Consider the following 17,347-nt stretch of genomic DNA (forward strand, 5'->3'; position numbering starts at 1 on the left):
AGCCAGCCAGCTTTACTGCTGAGGATCCATTGGAGCAATAACCCTTTTTACTTCTGTAATTCCCTAGAAAATTAAATACATGTATACAGGTTTAGATGAATAATCCTAATTGCACTGACTGAAAAAGTGTTTAATAGTTTTACAAAAAAGCTAAACTGTACAAAACAAAAATCACAAAAAGTTTTTTTTATATATAATTAGCAAACATATTCTGATCAAAGAACTCAAATGGAAAAATTTTTTCCATGACTAATTGACACATGACTTTGTGTGTTGAGCAATAGCGACGCTTGTGCTAAGCTTTGCATATGGTGGGGTAAGTGGAACGTACGCAGGTTGTAAAACCATTCAAATCAAGGTTAGGAACCAAAGTGGATATTAAATAGATGCAGTCATTTAGGATTTGTAGTTAAGTGAATCTTCAAAATTGAGTTGATGTATACGTGTAGCTTTATGGTTAAAATAAACTTTGTTTCCATTATTTTGTCCAGCTCCAGTATTTTTATTCAAGAGATGTCGACAGTAATGGCATCACATAGACTACAGATACAGTAACCAGCAGTTCACTGGAAACATTTTTTTAAAAAGGGCAAAAAATAAAATAAAAACTGTGTAGCATACAAAACATCTATTACTCAAGACAAAGGTCATTGTCATTGAGATAATCCCAGTAGAATAGAAAACTACTAAGGAGCAAAGAGGGGCAAAAGTACAGCTTTCAATCTGTTAAACTACAGAATATAATAAAAAAAAAGTGACAATGTCAAAAAAAAAAATGCCTGCATACCCTTATTCTGGATAAATGTTGTAGTAGCAGTCACAGCAGTGTCACATATGAGAAATAAACTTTGTAAACATGAGAATCACAGAAAATTGCAGTCACAAATATGTTCACTGAAAAGAAAAGAATGAAAAAAAAACCAAACAAAAAACACACTTGTGTAGAGCTGCCAAATGCAAGTTTTTGTATGTACTACAAACTAACCCCTGACACAGCACATTCATTTGTAGTTTGCATACTTTAGTATGTGCCCCTGCTATGCTTTGTGAGGTTTTTCCTATTTATTCTTTACGAAAGCCTTCTCCAAATGAAGTTTAGAAGTGCTGGAAACACTCAATTTGAAACTGAGATGTAGACAGAGTCCTTACAATGATCTGCACTTCAGCTACAAAAGCATCAAGAATCTCCGTGCACTCCCAGCAACTGAGGTGGTGGCAATGTCCCAGCATCAGCAGAAAAAAAAGAAGTTGTTTCCATCGCTAAAATTACAGAATCGGATCTGTCTGCCCCTTTTCTACACGCTGTGCTCACAGTAACTTTAATTTAATGCAGCTTAACTGTAAATAAAACTGTTCTCATTTACCTATTTTTGTGTTACATAACTGAACAAACAAGAATTGGTGAAGCACCCCCTCGTTACCAATTTAAAACAGCCCAAAGTGTACTGCTAAAAACCTGATGTTTTTAGAAGAAAAAAAAAACTGAGACAAACTTAACATTTTCACATGTTAAAGAAGACCACTGTGCTGTAAATTTTTAGATTAGAAATTAGCATAACGGGGACATCATCAAAAAAAAAAATCATGTTACAATACTATATCTTATGCCTGTCAATCTATTTCATTAGCATTTCATTTGCTCTGTAATTGGAAATGAGATACTACTGTGGCTCAGGACTGAGGTCAATTTATTACATAATGTTATGTGGACTTTTCTAATACTCTATAATTCATTATTCATTTATAAATGTTCTAAGTTTGATTAAAAACAGGCAAGTCAGGCTAATAATGAAATCACTCACAGTCTACCTGTCAAACTAACAACTTTCACAATTAATATTTACAACGCTTCACTATGAATGATATTACAATTATGCCTTTTCCCCCACAGACTATTTGACCCATTTCACTCCTGTTCCAACATACACAGTGATTAACTGTCATGTGCTCATCTGGGGTTCAAGGACAAATAGAAATTGTATCACCTGCTAAGAGGTGTGGCAGGAGTCAATGTTACTTTTTTACTCAATGTTTCACAACTATTGTAGGTTTCACGGCCAGCCCAACGGTTGGTGCAGCCCCGATTGGATAGGGAACGTGTGTCCTGGGCCTGCAGGGTAGTTGGTGAAGCTGTTAGGTTGAGTAGTGAAGTTCTCCAAAGCAGAAGGGGGATGAGGCTGGAACAAGATAAGAAAATCAGTGTTTACAACAACATAATATTCAGTTCTTTTTGTTTTTTAAAACTTGGTCAGAACATTTGTGTGTGTGTGGTTTTGTGCGCATTTACCTGCAGCAGGGCAGACTGCACAGCTGGGTTGTGGAGGCCACTGAGTGCAGCGGGGGAGGCAGAGGGAGAGAAGCCTGGCACTTGGAACGACAGTAAGCCAGGAAACCCGCTACTGCCTGGAGGCTGGAGTCCACCGCTCAACCTGGAATATGCGCATGCATGGTCTTAAAAATGGCACATAATAAACAATAACACCACCTGCATGTTATCTGTCCTTTTTTTAATGTGTACACGAGCTGACATTTAAAAACAGCTGACAAAAAGTCCATGTACTGCTGTACAGCTGAGCCGTTGCCATGCAACCAGCGAAGACTCTCCTTTAAGTCTGTGTGCATGGTGTTAGTATCCAGCCAATTCTAAGACTACTTTTCATAAGAATGTAAGAATTATACTAGCAACATAAAGGCAGCTTATGATATGACACTTGTCATGTATGTGCATATTATTATACTTGTTGTTACTAAATAATGTGGTGGCTCATTTAATTCCTCCTACAAGACAGTTTGTCCCTTTCGAGTTCAACAAAAGGAAACCTTCTGCTTGCATTACTTGTTCAAGGAAAACATATCACACTACATATGACGGAGTAAACAGTTGAGCAATGCTGCTGAAGGACTATTTGAGACATCACAAAAAAAGTCTAATGCTTGCACTCCATGTGCTCCTTGCACTATCTAAATGAACTGTTCGGTTATCAGACAATAACAAAGTGGAAAGTAGTTATGATTTACGATGCCCTTTTTTCCAGCTATTTTATAAGCTACTGGAAATCTGTGTCACATGGTGTCATCGTGTCCAAATTCTTAATGCAGTCTACTTTTCCCTTTCATTACTACAATACATGAATACTATAACAGGTAAGCGTTTGGCGTTCAAACTCAGTTTAATATCAGGAAGTCAATGCTGTATTGTCACACATAGAGCAGATTATGGCACACACAGCCCAGTTTCTGTATACTGGCTAGTAAAGAGGACACATACCCAGGCTGGAAATTGGAGCTGAAGGCAGACGCAAAGCCTGGTAAAACTGGTGAAGATGATGGAACGCCGACTGCTGCTGCTGCTGCCGCCGCCGCCTGCAGTGGTGCCACTGATGCCACTGTAGATGGAGTGGCCCCTGGTAGTCCAATGAATGAAGTTAAAACAGGGCTCCCAGCACCATGCCCCCCTGCCACACCAAGTCCAGGGAAGGCAGTTGGGCTAGCCCCAGGTGGAAGGCCTGGGAATATAGAGGGAGCAGAGGTGAGGCCTAGACCAAAAGGAGAGGCTGCACTCGGAGGAGCATTTGGAGCCAAGCCAGAGTAGATGGTTGTTGGTGGGTGGTTAGAAATCTTGGTAGTTGGGGACATTGTTGGCATGGATGAGGGGACAGTTGAAGGAGGCAGAGATGAAGAAAGGGAGGGAAAAGGTGACAGGCCCGGGTAATGAGAGGGTGCATTGCTGGAAGACAGCGCTTGTAGGCCAGTGAGACCAACAGGACTAGGGAGAGAGACTTGAGGAGAACCTGAAGGGTGTGAGAGGCCGTAGGGACGTGCTAGAGCAGCCTGTGCAGAGCTTGGTGTGCCAGAGCGAGAGGTACCCTTGAAGGCAGAGGGTACAGGGCTATTACTGCCACTGCTACTACCCGCACTGTGTCTGTTCAAGGCTCCAGCCACAACTGCCTGAGCCTGTGCAGAATGAGCAGGGGAAGGTTTAGGACTGGGACCTGGGGTGGAACAGCTCGGAATTACTGGCGTGGAGCGTCCAGGGGGAAGAGACTGCGGTCCAGATGGGGTGTAACTTCGGATCACTGACCCAGAAGAGTTACCTGCTTGTGGGTGTATGCCAGGGAAGGGTGATCCTGACTGGTGTTCTGTGGACTGAGAATAAACCTTCTGCTGACTGGAGTTCGTCTGAGACAGGGACTCTGGGGCACTGCGTGAAGTAGCAGGGGTGCCTGGTCGGGAAATTGCGTGGAAAGGGGAGAAGCCCCCACTGCCAGGGACAGGAGTTCCACAAGGTGTGCCTGATGGGGTGTGCGCTTTAATGACAGATGAGGGTGTAGGTGTAGCATGACCAGTGGGAGTCTGTGGTCCTGCTTTGATTACAGATGGGGATGGAGCAGGTGAGGGAGAGGGGGCGTTGAGGTTGTGAGAGGGCACCATTCCTGGGAAAACTGGCGTGATGGGGGTAGTGGGAGGAGCAGGAGAGGCCTGGTTTGGGACTGGTGTGGACCCATGAGGAATGAGGAGGGGCCCGCTGTTAATTCCAGGTGTGGTGTTCTGTGGATTGCCTGGTTTATTGTAACCTGTAAAGAAGGAGATTATAGTTAGCTAAATGTGCGAACTAATGACTACTATTATCTGACATGCATGGACTTAAATCGAAAAAATGTTGCATTTTATTTATTTTTTAAATGGTTTTTTTTAGTAATACTGTTTACAAACATGTTTTACTCCAGGATGTAGGCAGGAACGCCCAGCAAAGAGCCAATAAACTTGCATATAGAGCATTCATACATGCAGCTCATTAAATTGAAATTTAAAACAATTTTCAAGATCAAAATATGTCTTCTTTTTACCTTTGGGGAAAGGTTTACATAACACACTGGGACATGCTAAAATTGTTTTTATCTGAACATTCTGGCTACAATAAATCTTTGCATTTAAGATCACAAATCTCCCCAAAGGCCTTCAAAAGATGTATTTCAATTGTGAAAAGTGATAAGACGCTGCATTTGGAAAACAAGTCATCCCAAGCGATGCGTGTTAAATGCCAGCACAAAGCATGAATCCAGAAAGAAAACGAGTGACATTAGTTTGAAGTTATTCCCAGGCTAGTCAACCCAAATCCCAACCCCACAAGTGATCAAAAACATACATCTAGACTGACTGACCAGAAAACCAAAATATCTACAAGAGAAAAAAAAAAAAAAAAACCAGTAGAAAAATCACTGATTTGTTTTTACTGAAACTACTTCTCATTTGTCTGGTACATGTGCTGGGTGCTTTGTAGTGTTGTACTGTGCTACTGCATCACTTGCACTGAAAGGTAATTTGGTACTTTTTCAGTTTAGTCCTCCACATTTATTACAAGAAGAATTATCAAGTTAAATGTATCCGAAATACTGTAATACTGGAAGTGGATGGGAAAAACGACAATAAAATGTTCTCCGACTAATCTAAATGGACGATTTTAATTAAAATCACAGTGGACTTTATTTCTGGTCACTCAGTGTTCCCAAGAGAAGTGGGAAAGACATCTTTACCTGATAAAGCCATTAAACTGGAGAAGCACAGGTAAGCAGCATGCCAGTGTGTTAGGCAGCAAGCTTCAACGAGTGCTCTCACACTCACACGTACATGGTTGCTGTCATTGGATCATACCTGCTACTTTGTGGGTGGAGTTGTAGGGGGGTGGGGGTACGTTGGCTGTTATAACCCCTCCCATAGAAACAAGGCCTGCGTTGTTGTATGCACCTAAGCAGCAGTTGTAAATATTAAGCGTGTCCACCACACATTCATACACATAAAAGAATCACACACCCCACTACTTACTGCACCCAAACCAATCCCAGATGGCAATAAGAAAACATGGTTAAGTGCACCTCTTTAGGCATCAGTATTAATTGAATTGTCTCGGAGCTTGGTATCCACCTTTTCAATAACTGATAGGTTGTATAGGGAAATGCAAAGGAAACCAGAGGTGGGAGTGTGTTGCTTCTGTGGTGTTTCTTACTTGGTGCAATGGTGGCGTGGGGTCGGCACGGTGGTATTGGGTAAGGAACAGGTCGATGAGGATTGTATGTTGAGGGGAACTTGAAAAAAGGATCACAAAGATATAAAACACTTAGGTGATCAGCAAGTTCTGTATAACTGGAATACATAAAGTCAGAATGTGAGGAAGAATCAAGGAAAATAAGAAAAAACATCCTTTGTATGATCAATGGTTAACAAGTGAAGCAAATTATTTTTTTATACCATCATTATAGTCTGTGTTTGACGTTCATGCTTACAGGTTTGAATGGTCCTATAATTCGGGAAGCAATTCCTTTCCCCTCCATATTGTTAGAGGTGTCTTCTTTCTTCTCGCCTTCCTTTTTTACTGGTGGGTTTCCCTGTTACCATAAAACAAAATTATATTATTTCAAATGACTAGGCCCATTTAAAACAGATAAGGACATCCAGAAATGCACCATTTTGTTGTCTGTGAAGGTTCTCAGTCATCCAGGTCATCGTAGTCAAAGGAGCTTGCAAAGAAAAGCGTCTGGACTTCTTTAAGTTGCTAGAAGACGTTTCACCTCTCATCCGAGAAGCTTCTTCAGTTCTAAGGTCAAATGGTGGGGAGTCCCAGATTTAGACCCAGTGGGAGTATCCTCCCAAAGAGGGACAAAAGGACCCCTTGATGATCCTCTAATTGGCTCATGTGATTCTAGCAACTTAAAGAATTCCAGACGCTTTTCTTTGCAAGCTCCTTTGAGCACCATTTTGTTGTTTACAATTTAAATCAAAAAAATCAATTTTTATTTCCAATGTAATGTAATGCAATGTTAGTTGTATGTAAAGTCTGTTAGTTCAGAACTTGGGTATCCTTCAACAAACCTCATACTTACAGGAAATGACCCAGTGACCAAGCTGGGTTTGCCTTTAGGATATGGATTTCCTGGTATTATTCCACAGGAGGAGATCATTGCTATGGGAGCCTTGCAGCCAACCTTACAGACCTAATAAGAGAGAAATATTATTATTTTAAAGGTTGTATGTGTGTGTGTGTACATTAAAATATGCAAACTAATGGAAAATAACACAATAGCACTCTTAGTTTAAAAGTTTATCTTAGTTTTTTATTACATTAATTACTTCTTCCTAAACAACAGACAACAGTTTATCATCTCCTGATTTTTTTAAAAGTTAAACTTGCCTGTTCCAGGATCCTGCGGGCACGCTTCTTCTCAGACAAGTGTATACGAAAGAGATCCTCCACTGGCCGATAATTCTGAGCATCTGAAATGTTTCTGAATGGGAAGAGTAATATTTAAAGGGATAACAGTTAGTCAACAATTGTACAAATCACTAAGATTTAAACGCAACATCTGAGTTACAGTGTTTAAAATGAGTTGTTTAACCTACTGGACACATTTGTAAAATGTACTCACAAGGCTATCAGTTCCAAGACAATCAGTCTGTCTTTTGAGAACGTGAAGCAGTTCAAGATATTTGCGACTTCTGTTGTGGGGATTGCAACCATTTTCTAAAGGCAACAGATTAGAAAGCATATTTGAGGAACAAAGAGGTTTCAACTTCACTTAAACAAACACATTTTCTAAGTTCATAGTATTTGCTGCACTTGTTTATATTAATCACAGATACATCTGTGATACAGATTACAAACAATTATGAAAGTGTATAAAAATACCATAGTTTGACTATTGCTACAGTTCAATTCTGTGACCAGCTATTTATGTAAATATTACTTTGACACATACCACCCACGTTGCTGTAGACTAAGCACACCCCCCTATGGCAATGGCTCTCCCCAACGACAGGGGCCTCCCCCAGTAGGACAATGCACCGTTAAACCCCAAAAAACAAATGCTCAGGAACAACTCAAAGAGCATGACAAAGATTTGCTGACATTGACCTGGCCTTCAAACTTCCATGATCCCAAACAAACATCAGGAAGATTTGTAGGAACAACCCTGATCCACAGAGGCCCCACCCCGAAACCATCAGGACCAAACGAATCCGCTGTCCCTGTACACAACAGGAAACCCCCAGAGGTCCCGTGTCCATGTCCCTAAGGTTCAGAGCCATTTTGCTGGTGGAAGGTTGACCTACACAATATTAGGCAGGTAGTCTTAATTTCTTTAACGTTGTAGTTGATTATCTCACACAATATAAATAGAGAAAATAAAACTGGGGCCCCAATCGAACAAATAAATAAAAATAAATCAGTGGTTTACTTACATGCTGCAGAGCTTTAACAGCTTTGATCTGTGGTTCAGCCCATGAGAAATACTTCAATATTTCCATCACCTGTGGATTTTTCAGGACAGTATTAGTGCAGAAGCAGAAGCATTAAAAAAGTGTTTATGTGTGTACATATATATATATATATATATATATATATATATATATATATATATATATATATATGTGTGTGTGTGTGTGTGTGTGTGTGTGTGTGTGTGTGTGTGTGTTTTTATCCTGAAATATGAGTTCTTTGCAATCATCCTCTTTTTTAATAAATAATCATACAATTCATCTTGTAACAACTGTAAACAAACGATCATGCAACACGGGTTATACAGTGAGTAATCTATGATTCGAGGTATCGTTTTGCTTTGTGATTGATTAATCTAATCTTAATTAATCTAATCTTTTATCACATGAGGATAGCTGGGGCTATTAAATATGGAGGAAGCTTGTAAAACATTTACCTGTTTACTGGAGAAATAGCCATGCACCTGCTCAATGGCTCTGATGCGCTGATCGGTCAAGACGCACTACAGAAACAGGATGACGAGAGAGCAAGCTAGAAGCTTAAGCGATTCCAAAATAAATAAGATATTTTGACATTAGCCGCTTCTTACCTTTCTTATCTCATCCAATACAATGTCAAATGATTTCTTATCCATGTTTGTTGACTTAAACAAACGCTAGACTCTTTAACAATGAATACTACCAAAAAGCTGAACTTAAATAAACAGACTGATTATGATACAGCAGATTAAGTCAAATGATGTCAAATTCATTCAGATGACTTTTATTTTGATGACCAAAGTTACTCACTTATACTATTAATTCGTCGAAATTTAAAGCAATAAATATTCGCAGCATACTACTTAAAAATTGCATGATCGTTACATACAATACAACAATGACTTCCAAAGAAGAGGAGCAGTCTGCAGAGCAGAACCCGTCTGTACCAGATTTGCCCGCAGCTAACAACAAGCTAGCGGGCTACAGCTAACTCGACTCGGAGGACAGCGCAACTAGAGAAACGACTAGACACCCGGAAACAAATATTTGCAGGTGTTTTCATTCAATCATCGTTACATTTTTTGATGATCTATTAAATAGGAGTGAAAAAATGTCAAAATATATATTTTAAAATCTCAAATTAACCCGGGAAGATAGCAGTCCTGCTAGCTCCTGACAGCTGGCGCTGTGAACGTCAACACTGAAAGGACCCCTTAGAGGTAGCTAGTTTAAAAAATACAGCGTGTAGCAAAAGTGTTAGAGAAAAAATATCAAAGCTACAGTTAACTGGGGTAACATCACCAATGAAGAGAGTTAATGTATAAACAATATATTTGTGAGTTCAGTTGACTTTAGCTTATATTATAATTTCTATTTTGGTTTTTGTCGCAGGCGAATTTTGAACAGCATACAGGAAGAAAACATAGGATGAGTCTTACCGGAGAAGAAGTGAAGTGCGACCTGAATTGTTCTTGCTTTTCTTAAAAATGGACCGGTTTTCGTGGTCAAATGGGCTCCTAGAAATAAACGAAACTTTAGTGATCCAGCAGCGAGGTGTCAGACTGTATGACGGTGATGATAAGGTATCGTTTTGCTTTGTGATTTAACAGCCTGGTCCAACAACGCGGTGGCTAAAACTTACACCATATTACTGTTACAAAAACCATATATGTCAGATGCTGATGAAGAGTTGTTGCTTTATGTGGTTGCATGTGTACCGTGGGGAGTGTTTGTAGCTCGGAAAGCTGCGCAAGTAAGTAACGTCAAGTCTTTCGTGTCATTGTACAGGCTAAGCTGGATCTCGGAGTTACCTTGCTGAGCACCCATCGTTTAATCTGGAGGGATATCAAAAATCATGTAAGGGAGCATTAAACACACCCTAACTACCCACCTTGTGTGCCAGCTGGTGCCTATTGCTGATATGATGGCTCCTTTTGCCTTTGCTGTCTCCAGGAATGCTGCATCGCCATGCCCCTGTCACAGATCATCTTCTTTGAGGAGCAGGCTGCAGGAATAGGAAAGAGGTAAACACTGCTGAATACATTTTTTTTTCAGCACACTGCAATGGTCAACAAAGACAGTTAAAAATTATCAGGAATGCACTTAAATCATTGTGAATATCAGTCCTAATGTTTACTTATTCAATAGTCTATTGTTTGCATCATGTCAATTTTGTACATAAATAGTGTGATAAAGAGCAAAAGGTCTAAATTATTTAGGATAGACAACTGCCAAATTATTATAAATAGCATCTGTGTTGCCCCTTACTGATTCAGTAAAAGGACTAGATGTTACAATCCCTGATAATGCATTGCTTTAAATGGAGAGAATCTTGAGGGATGGCTGTTATTAGTAAAGGCAGCCCAGAAACTTTACCAGCGGCACACATCTAGTGTGCCTCAACTTTTGGTCTTTTACACCAGCTAATCTGCCATTTTTTTTTCTTCATTGGTTTGGTTTAGAAATTAGAGATCTGATCTATCTTATCATATTAAAATTTGGGACACATCGTCAGTAGTAAACTTTTGGATTCATCAGGCGTTTCGGCTATTATCACTAGACACCCTCATCCAAGGAGGCCATGCCAGGGTTGATCAGGCTACAGAGTGTGTCACTGCTTTATGTTAAAATTGTTATTTCTCTTCTTCTTTCTGCTGTTTAGTTTTCTACAGTTTATTTTTCTGTCTATTCACTGCAACTTAGAAATAATATGTACCTCTTTAATATTTATGGAGCCTCACTTCTTCAAAGGGACAGAGAGAAGTAAGACAAAAGGGACAAGATAGGAGAGCTAACTAGGCTCCATTGCTACTAAATATGTAGTGAAAACAAAGATCAAAACATGATGATCTCACTAGTTGTACTTTGAAAGAGGCAAGCATCACTCTTACATCAATAGATGTGGTAACAGCTACAGAATAAAAAAGTATGGGGAGAGTAAACTAATAAATCCTGTAAGGAGCAATTGATGGGGACTCCCTTCAAGAAACTTAAAGAAGACCAGAAGCTTTTCTTTCCAAGCTCCTTAGACTACAATGACCTGGATGACGGAGAACCGTCACAGAGAACATATAAATACACTAACTTAAATTTAGTACAAGAAAATATGTATCTCCTAACTACTGGTTTTTCTTATTCTTAAGTGCAAAAATAGTGATCCACCTGCATCCAGTACCTGCCAACAAGGAGCCAGGTCCATACCAATACAGCAAGTACTCTTACATCAAGCTATCCTTTAAGGAACATGGGCAGATTGAGGTAGTGATTCAACTTCCTCATTTTCACTTTTTGTACTGCTTTTTTTTTTTGATGACTTGGAACTGACATGGCTCTGTTTTGTTGTTTTTCCTTGCAGTTTTACAGGAGGCTCACTGAAGAGATGACCAAGAAAAGGTGGGAGAATACACCAGTTTCACAGCCCATTCCCACAGGAACTGGATCTCAGGTTAGAAACAAAAGAGCACACCGTGTTTCCTCACTGATAACCATCTGTCCTTTGTGCTCTGTTATGTTTATGGGGATTTGTAGGTGTAGGTGGCACATTGTTTTCACTCACCAGCGTATAAACGCAACTTCCATGTACCGTAACAGTTCAGTATATGATAAAATGAAGCTTGGAATCACTGTCAGTGTAAGATATGTTCCACATGATGGCAGCGTAGGCACTTAATTCTTGTACCTTTCAGTTTTTAACAATTAGTAAGAATTACTGCCTGACATTTAGATTTTTCCAACGTTTTTTTTTTAAGTATCAATATGCATCAAATTAGATTTAATGTTTCACAGAAATTAGTGCAAGAAGTCATTCCACTTGCATTAGGTCATGTGTCTCCAAAAAGTACATTACTTCATTTTTTGTTGAACAGGATAATGGTCAGTAAAATTAACGTATGTACTATAACAACTACTGACCACAAAGAGTTCCCTCCTGGATTTCTTTTGTTTGTTTTTGTCCTTCCTTGTCCTTTGAGACAAGTTGCCCGTGTTTAACTTGATTATGTGTGTTTTCTTTTCCTTTGTGGTCATGTAGGCAGGAAAGACACGTGCAGTTGGGATTGTTGGCATTGAGAGGAAGATCGAGGAGAAGAGGAAAGAAACAGACAAAAACATTTCTGAGGTAATGGGAAAAATAAAGAGTGAGAAATGGGCCAGAACTGGAATTATGGTATACTCTCTCTGATGCAGAGTTATGGATAAAATCCATCGCCATCTCCTTGAAACCCTTAGCTGAGGTCTTGTATTTAACCAAAGTCATTTTGACTAAATTAACTGTAAATATATTTTAAAATAAATATGGTTTGGATTTGGACTTTTTTTTTTTTTTACATTTTTTATTAGTTTTTTCTTCTGTAAAAACTTGTCAACATTGGACGTTATTGCAAAGCAAGATGACCACAGCCACTGTGACACTCTGGAAGGCAACTGGAAAGTTGTTTATATAACTTCTATTGAATACATTATATGATATATCAGTATTTAAAAATACTAATTTAATCCAAATGACAGATACAAATACATGGCAAGTATAGCTTTTACAAAAATGGGGTTTAAAGTTAGGAAGTATGTTTTATATCCAGCTACAGGGGTGGGGGGTTTGCTGTGGAATGACATTTAAATTATATCTGCAGCCAGGAAGTTTTGTGGTTTATTTAATTGTCAACAATTTTGAAAGCCATTACTCATTCAGTCTCTGCTTTTCAGGCCTTTGAGGACCTCAGTAAGCTGATGGTGAAGGTAAGGAAGCTCTCATTTCATGTTTACATGTTTCTATAGTTGCTGAGTTATAACAGAATTAGGGAAGCTTTAAGTTATCCACTGACAAATGTGTAAATTTATATAATCATAAATAGCAGAGCTGTGTAAAACTCATTTCCTTAGTGGGATTTTCTTCATGATTCTCTTCCTAACAGGCCAAAGAGATGGTGGAGCTCTCCAGATCTATAGCCAACAAGATCAAAGACAAGCAGGGAGACATAACAGAAGATGAGGTAAAGAGTTTCCTGATGTGATGAGACAGAAACATGAAGGATAATATCTGTACCTTCAAGTCACTGTACTGTAATCCTCCTCACATCTTATTGAATCACACAAATCGCACAAATTTAACACAACACATGTTTTATTGCATGATACGGTTACCTTAGCGTTTTAGAAAATTGTGACTCTAAAATAACTTTTTTAGCAGCTTGTTTTTTATTTATTCTTGTGTTTTATTCAATAGACAATACGGTTTAAGGCATACCTCTTGAGCATGGGTATCGCTAACCCTGTTACCAGAGAAACACATGGATCCGGTACACATTATCACCTGCAACTGGCTAAGCAACTGGGGGATATGCTGCAGGCCCCTCTGGAGGTGGGTGTGATTTTTATTTTTTGGGGGGTGAAACAGGAAAAAAAGAGATACCTTTTATATTTACTTACTTGCTTTTATTTTATTCTCTTCATGATCCTCTTTCTCTCACGTTCTTTCTCCCACTCCCCACTCTCACAGGAACGTGGAGGTATGATGGCTCTTACAGAGGTGTACTGTCTCGTCAATCGTGCTAGAGGGATGGAGGTAATTCTTCGAAAATGCACACATAACTGTAACACAACATTGTACTTCCACACTACACACAAACATCTTTGGTTATTTTTTTTCCTCTTTCCACAGCTGTTATCTCCAGAAGATTTGGTGAATGCGTGTAAAATGTTTGAGTCATTGAAGCTCCCGTTGAGGTGAGTTTGTGTTGCATTTGTCTTTGTATTCCGTTTTAAATTAGGTGTGCACTAAATTAATTTGAATAGAGACAGGCTATGTTACTATAGTGCTAGGTTGGTGCCCACTTCACAAAGGCCAGGCTCTTCCTGCCAGGCTTCCTGTTGATTGAAGGGCTGTCCAGGCCTCCGCAGCTGTCATTTCCTGTTACTTCTCAGTTTCAGAAAAAAAAACAAAAAACTGGCTTGTTTTACTGTTTGCGTACAAAGTTGATCCCAGCACTACAAGCTAGTTGCCATATTTTAACTGTCTATAATATTTAATAAAACAGCCTAAAACCCTAAAACTGGTCTCTATTCCTTCCATGCACACTTAACCCCTTTTTTCTCATATCTCATCTTGTGTGTAGGTTGCGTGTGTTTGATAGCGGAGTGATGGTGGTCCAGCTGCAGTCTCACAGTGAAGAGGAAATGATAGCTTCAGCACTGGACAATGTAAGCTTTAACTGTTACAATCATAATACAGTCTGTGACGTTATCATGCTTTAGGGTGACTAAACATCACATTCCACTACTTATCAAAATGAACTAAATAATTTAAAGGTGCTGTGAATAGGAATGTAAAGCAATTTACATGTAACAACCTTTTATTTGCTCAAAACAGTATGTTGGCTGGCATCTTTTTAAAGGACTCGGGGCATGATTTTGTCATGAAAAGGAAGAGGTTAGCAAAGAAAAAACTGGGATAATCAAGGAAATAAAGAAAGTAGACAGGCGTATTGGGAGCATATGGCAATGAGAGAGGTGGCAAAGGAAAAGACTTATAGTAGGTTCTATGTGAAGCCGGACACAAAGGAAGGGGAAAAGGACTTGTATATATTTGCTAGACAGAGAGGCCAAGCTGGAAAGGATGTGCAGCAGGTTAGGGTAAGTAAGGATAGAGATGGAAAATGTGCTAAAAAGCGAAGAGAGTGTGCTAAGATGGAAGGAGCTGATGAATGTAGAAAATCAGAAGGAGGGGAGAATGGATGAATCAGAATCAGAAAGCAAAAATTAGCATGCATGGTGCTTTACATAGTGGGTCTAACCCTTAACTGTTCTGTGTAGTCCTGATGGAGAATTATAGAGAAAATCAGAAGGACTGTGTGTGGCTGTAGAGAAAGCATATGATGGGCTGCCTAGATAAGAACTGTAGTTCTGTATAAGGGCATTAGAGGAGAGGTTGAGATGGAGCCAGATGAGCTGTTGTGGCGATATTGGTGATATTGGCTATTTGCTGATCTATCAGGGTCAGAATTTATAATGGCTGATAATTGATTTATTTATTTATTTTTAACTAAAGACGAGACAAAAGACACACTATTCAAACATGTTATGAGTGTTGAGCTTGCACAGTTCGTTCACCGGAGAGCGTTCTGCGATGTATGTTTGGAACCACAAACACAACAAACAGCTGATCGGCCCAGAATTGGGCAAACAAGTAAATTAATAACTACAGATAACAAATGTTAGGGAAATCTGTTTATGTTTTGAGTGTCTGACAGAATAATTAAAAAAACTGGACAGTATATCAGATTTTTAAATGATCAAATATCGGTATTGGTATTGGTCTAAAAACTCTGATATTGGTTAGACTCTACTCAGTTCCTCCCTTTATTGCCACACTGCAAGCTAGTGTAAAACACTGGCTAGAGTAAGCTTAAAAACTCAGTCCACTAATGTCAGCAAATGATCTTCTCCCAGCACAGCATAGCCTTTAACATGAACTCTTTGTTATAGCACAAAAATGTATAATTCTATATATATCCCTACCAACTTCAGGGAAATTACTGCAAGTTGTCTAACCTTGTTATTGCTAGGAAAATACTAAATGGCTAAGTTGGCTACTCCTTTAAATGACTTCACTAGGTAATCTAATCTATGATACTGATTTATGGGTTGCATTAAACTAAGCTGATTTTGGTCAACAGAGAGTTATTTCAACACAGAAAAAAAGGTGAATAAGTAGCAATTGCTTTCTTCTAACCAAGAACAATCTGTGCAGTACAGACACTGCTCCAACAAGTGTGAACAAGCGTTCAACTACACGTTTTCTGAAGGTTAAGAGAAAACCGATACATTTATAACCAATTCTGTATCTCTTCCTGTCATGGACAGGTGTCAGAGAAAGGCTCCTTGACTGCAGAGGAGTTTGCAAAGCTCTTGGGTCTCTCTGTTCTTCTGTCAAAAGAGCGGTAAGTTAGTCATGTCAGTCAGTTTTACTTTATCGTCATGGTGTAGAAGTGTGAAATACTTGTCTGTGTCTCATATTTTATAGTTCTTTGTTGCTGCAGTTTGTCATGTTGTAATTTATTTGCCTTCTTCACTCCCCATGTCCAGGTTGTTGCTGGCTGAGAAGATGGGCCACCTTTGTAGAGATGACTCTGTTGAGGGTTTAAGATTCTACCCAAACCTATTTTAACCTGTTTACAATTAAAGTGGAATATATTAACAGATGATTTCTTTAAAAAAAAAAAAAACTATATCAGCTGACCTCTACAGGTGCTGTACTTTTCATACATGCTGTATGTATCCAATGTATGTATCCATTTGGTGTTCTGATTATAATAGAGCACTGTGAATCCACCTATAGATATGTTTTTATCTAGAACTACGAGCGATACTGGACTGTTTTCAAAATGTTTCAAGCTTCAGGTCCACTCTCGTTGGTAGAGTGACCATCGGGTGTGTTTGGTAATAAATGCTTTTTGAAAAACGGCACTTTATGTTTTATACTTTGTTTTCATTCACAATGTACTCATTCTGGAAAAGTCGGGTATACCTATTCAATGCAACCAAAGCATTCTGTTATGAAAAATACCATCGCTAATGACATTTTCCAGAGTAAAATATATAATAAGTGGTTAGGGACTGTAGCGTTCCCTGCTGACATAGATGCCCAGGTTTCAATTAATCCAAATGACCTGCTCCACATTGCATCTTTTGTTGGTCATTTAATTTAGTCCATCAACATCAGTTCCTGTCCCTTTCCCAGCAAACGCTCCTGTGAGTGTAATAGCTTTGGGTAAATTCAAGACCAGACAAGACAGACTAAAATGCGTCTCCTGTCAATCCAGTTTACAGAGTGCATGTGAGTAATACTCAGTCCCAGTTCAGAGGAAAGTTGTGCTAGACAAATACCAGAGTGTGTGTTTTGAAGGCAAAACTGAAAGTTAAGCACGTGATCAACTGGCACAACAAATCTTTCAAAATAATACTTTATCATATTCACCCACAGTTACCATATAGCAAGTAACTACATATGAATGAGGAGCCTATGGCAACAAGTAGTGTTAGAATGGTGCTTCTGTTGTCACCATAAAGTATTTTAACAAACAGAATAGAAAAGTTCATTGTTCCC

General features: G+C 39.1%; 2 protein-coding genes across 4 annotated transcripts; one reads left to right on the forward strand and one right to left on the reverse strand.

Moving 5' to 3' along the window:
• Positions 1-478: 478 nt before the first annotated feature.
• proser1 (proline and serine rich 1) lies at positions 479-9,314 on the reverse strand. Of its 2 annotated transcripts, XM_085289094.1 has the most exons (12): positions 8,859-9,314; positions 8,706-8,771; positions 8,233-8,301; positions 7,422-7,516; positions 7,187-7,280; positions 6,879-6,989; positions 6,282-6,383; positions 6,005-6,083; positions 5,653-5,745; positions 3,269-4,574; positions 2,288-2,429; positions 479-2,177 (listed from the first exon to the last, which is right to left on the reverse strand). In XM_085289094.1, exons 1-12 carry the CDS (start codon positions 8,901-8,903, stop codon positions 2,052-2,054), a joined length of 2,328 nt encoding a protein of 775 aa, XP_085145220.1. In that variant the 5' UTR covers positions 8,904-9,314; the 3' UTR covers positions 479-2,051. The 2 variants fall into 2 exon arrangements, with proteins under 2 accessions (XP_085145220.1, XP_085145221.1); XM_085289095.1 differs by lacking the exon at positions 5,653-5,745.
• On the forward strand, positions 9,195-16,707 carry vps36 (vacuolar protein sorting 36 homolog). Of its 2 annotated transcripts, none has more exons than XM_085289114.1 (15): positions 9,195-9,300; positions 9,640-9,830; positions 10,036-10,104; positions 10,201-10,271; positions 11,391-11,505; positions 11,603-11,692; positions 12,278-12,364; positions 12,949-12,981; positions 13,158-13,235; positions 13,469-13,603; positions 13,742-13,807; positions 13,904-13,968; positions 14,358-14,442; positions 16,105-16,181; positions 16,327-16,707. In XM_085289114.1, exons 2-15 carry the CDS (start codon positions 9,735-9,737, stop codon positions 16,406-16,408), a joined length of 1,149 nt encoding a protein of 382 aa, XP_085145240.1. In that variant the 5' UTR covers positions 9,195-9,300; positions 9,640-9,734; the 3' UTR covers positions 16,409-16,707. The 2 variants fall into 2 exon arrangements, with proteins under 2 accessions (XP_085145240.1, XP_085145239.1); XM_085289113.1 differs by lacking the exon at positions 9,195-9,300 and adding an exon at positions 9,345-9,467.
• Positions 16,708-17,347: the final 640 nt, after the last annotated feature.

The sequence above is a fragment of the Mchenga conophoros genome, linkage group LG10 (assembly GCF_057382185.1).
Source record: "Mchenga conophoros isolate Kocher_MC1m ecotype Shallow Benthic linkage group LG10, M_conophoros_male_GT1.1, whole genome shotgun sequence".
NCBI classification, from domain to species: domain Eukaryota; kingdom Metazoa; phylum Chordata; class Actinopteri; order Cichliformes; family Cichlidae; genus Mchenga; species Mchenga conophoros.

What these genes read in the sequence shown, in the direction of transcription:
- proser1 (XM_085289094.1), bottom strand. Translation starts at nt 8,903, where the DNA reads ATGGATAAGAAATCATTTGACATTGTATTGGATGAGATAAGAAAG. An exon ending in CCCGCAGGATCCTGGAACAG is followed by an intron (nt 6,990 to 7,186) that starts GCAAGTTTAACT and finishes CTCTCTTATTAG; the next exon opens with GTCTGTAAGGTTGGCTGCAA. An exon ending in TGCAGTCTGCCCTGCTGCAG is followed by an intron (nt 2,178 to 2,287) that starts GTAAATGCGCAC and finishes ATCTTGTTCCAG; the next exon opens with CCTCATCCCCCTTCTGCTTT.
- vps36 (XM_085289114.1), top strand. Translation starts at nt 9,735, where the DNA reads ATGGACCGGTTTTCGTGGTCAAATGGGCTCCTAGAAATAAACGAAACT. An exon ending in TGTATGACGGTGATGATAAG is followed by an intron (nt 9,831 to 10,035) that starts GTATCGTTTTGC and finishes GTCATTGTACAG; the next exon opens with GCTAAGCTGGATCTCGGAGT. An exon ending in GTTCTTCTGTCAAAAGAGCG is followed by an intron (nt 16,182 to 16,326) that starts GTAAGTTAGTCA and finishes CCCCATGTCCAG; the next exon opens with GTTGTTGCTGGCTGAGAAGA.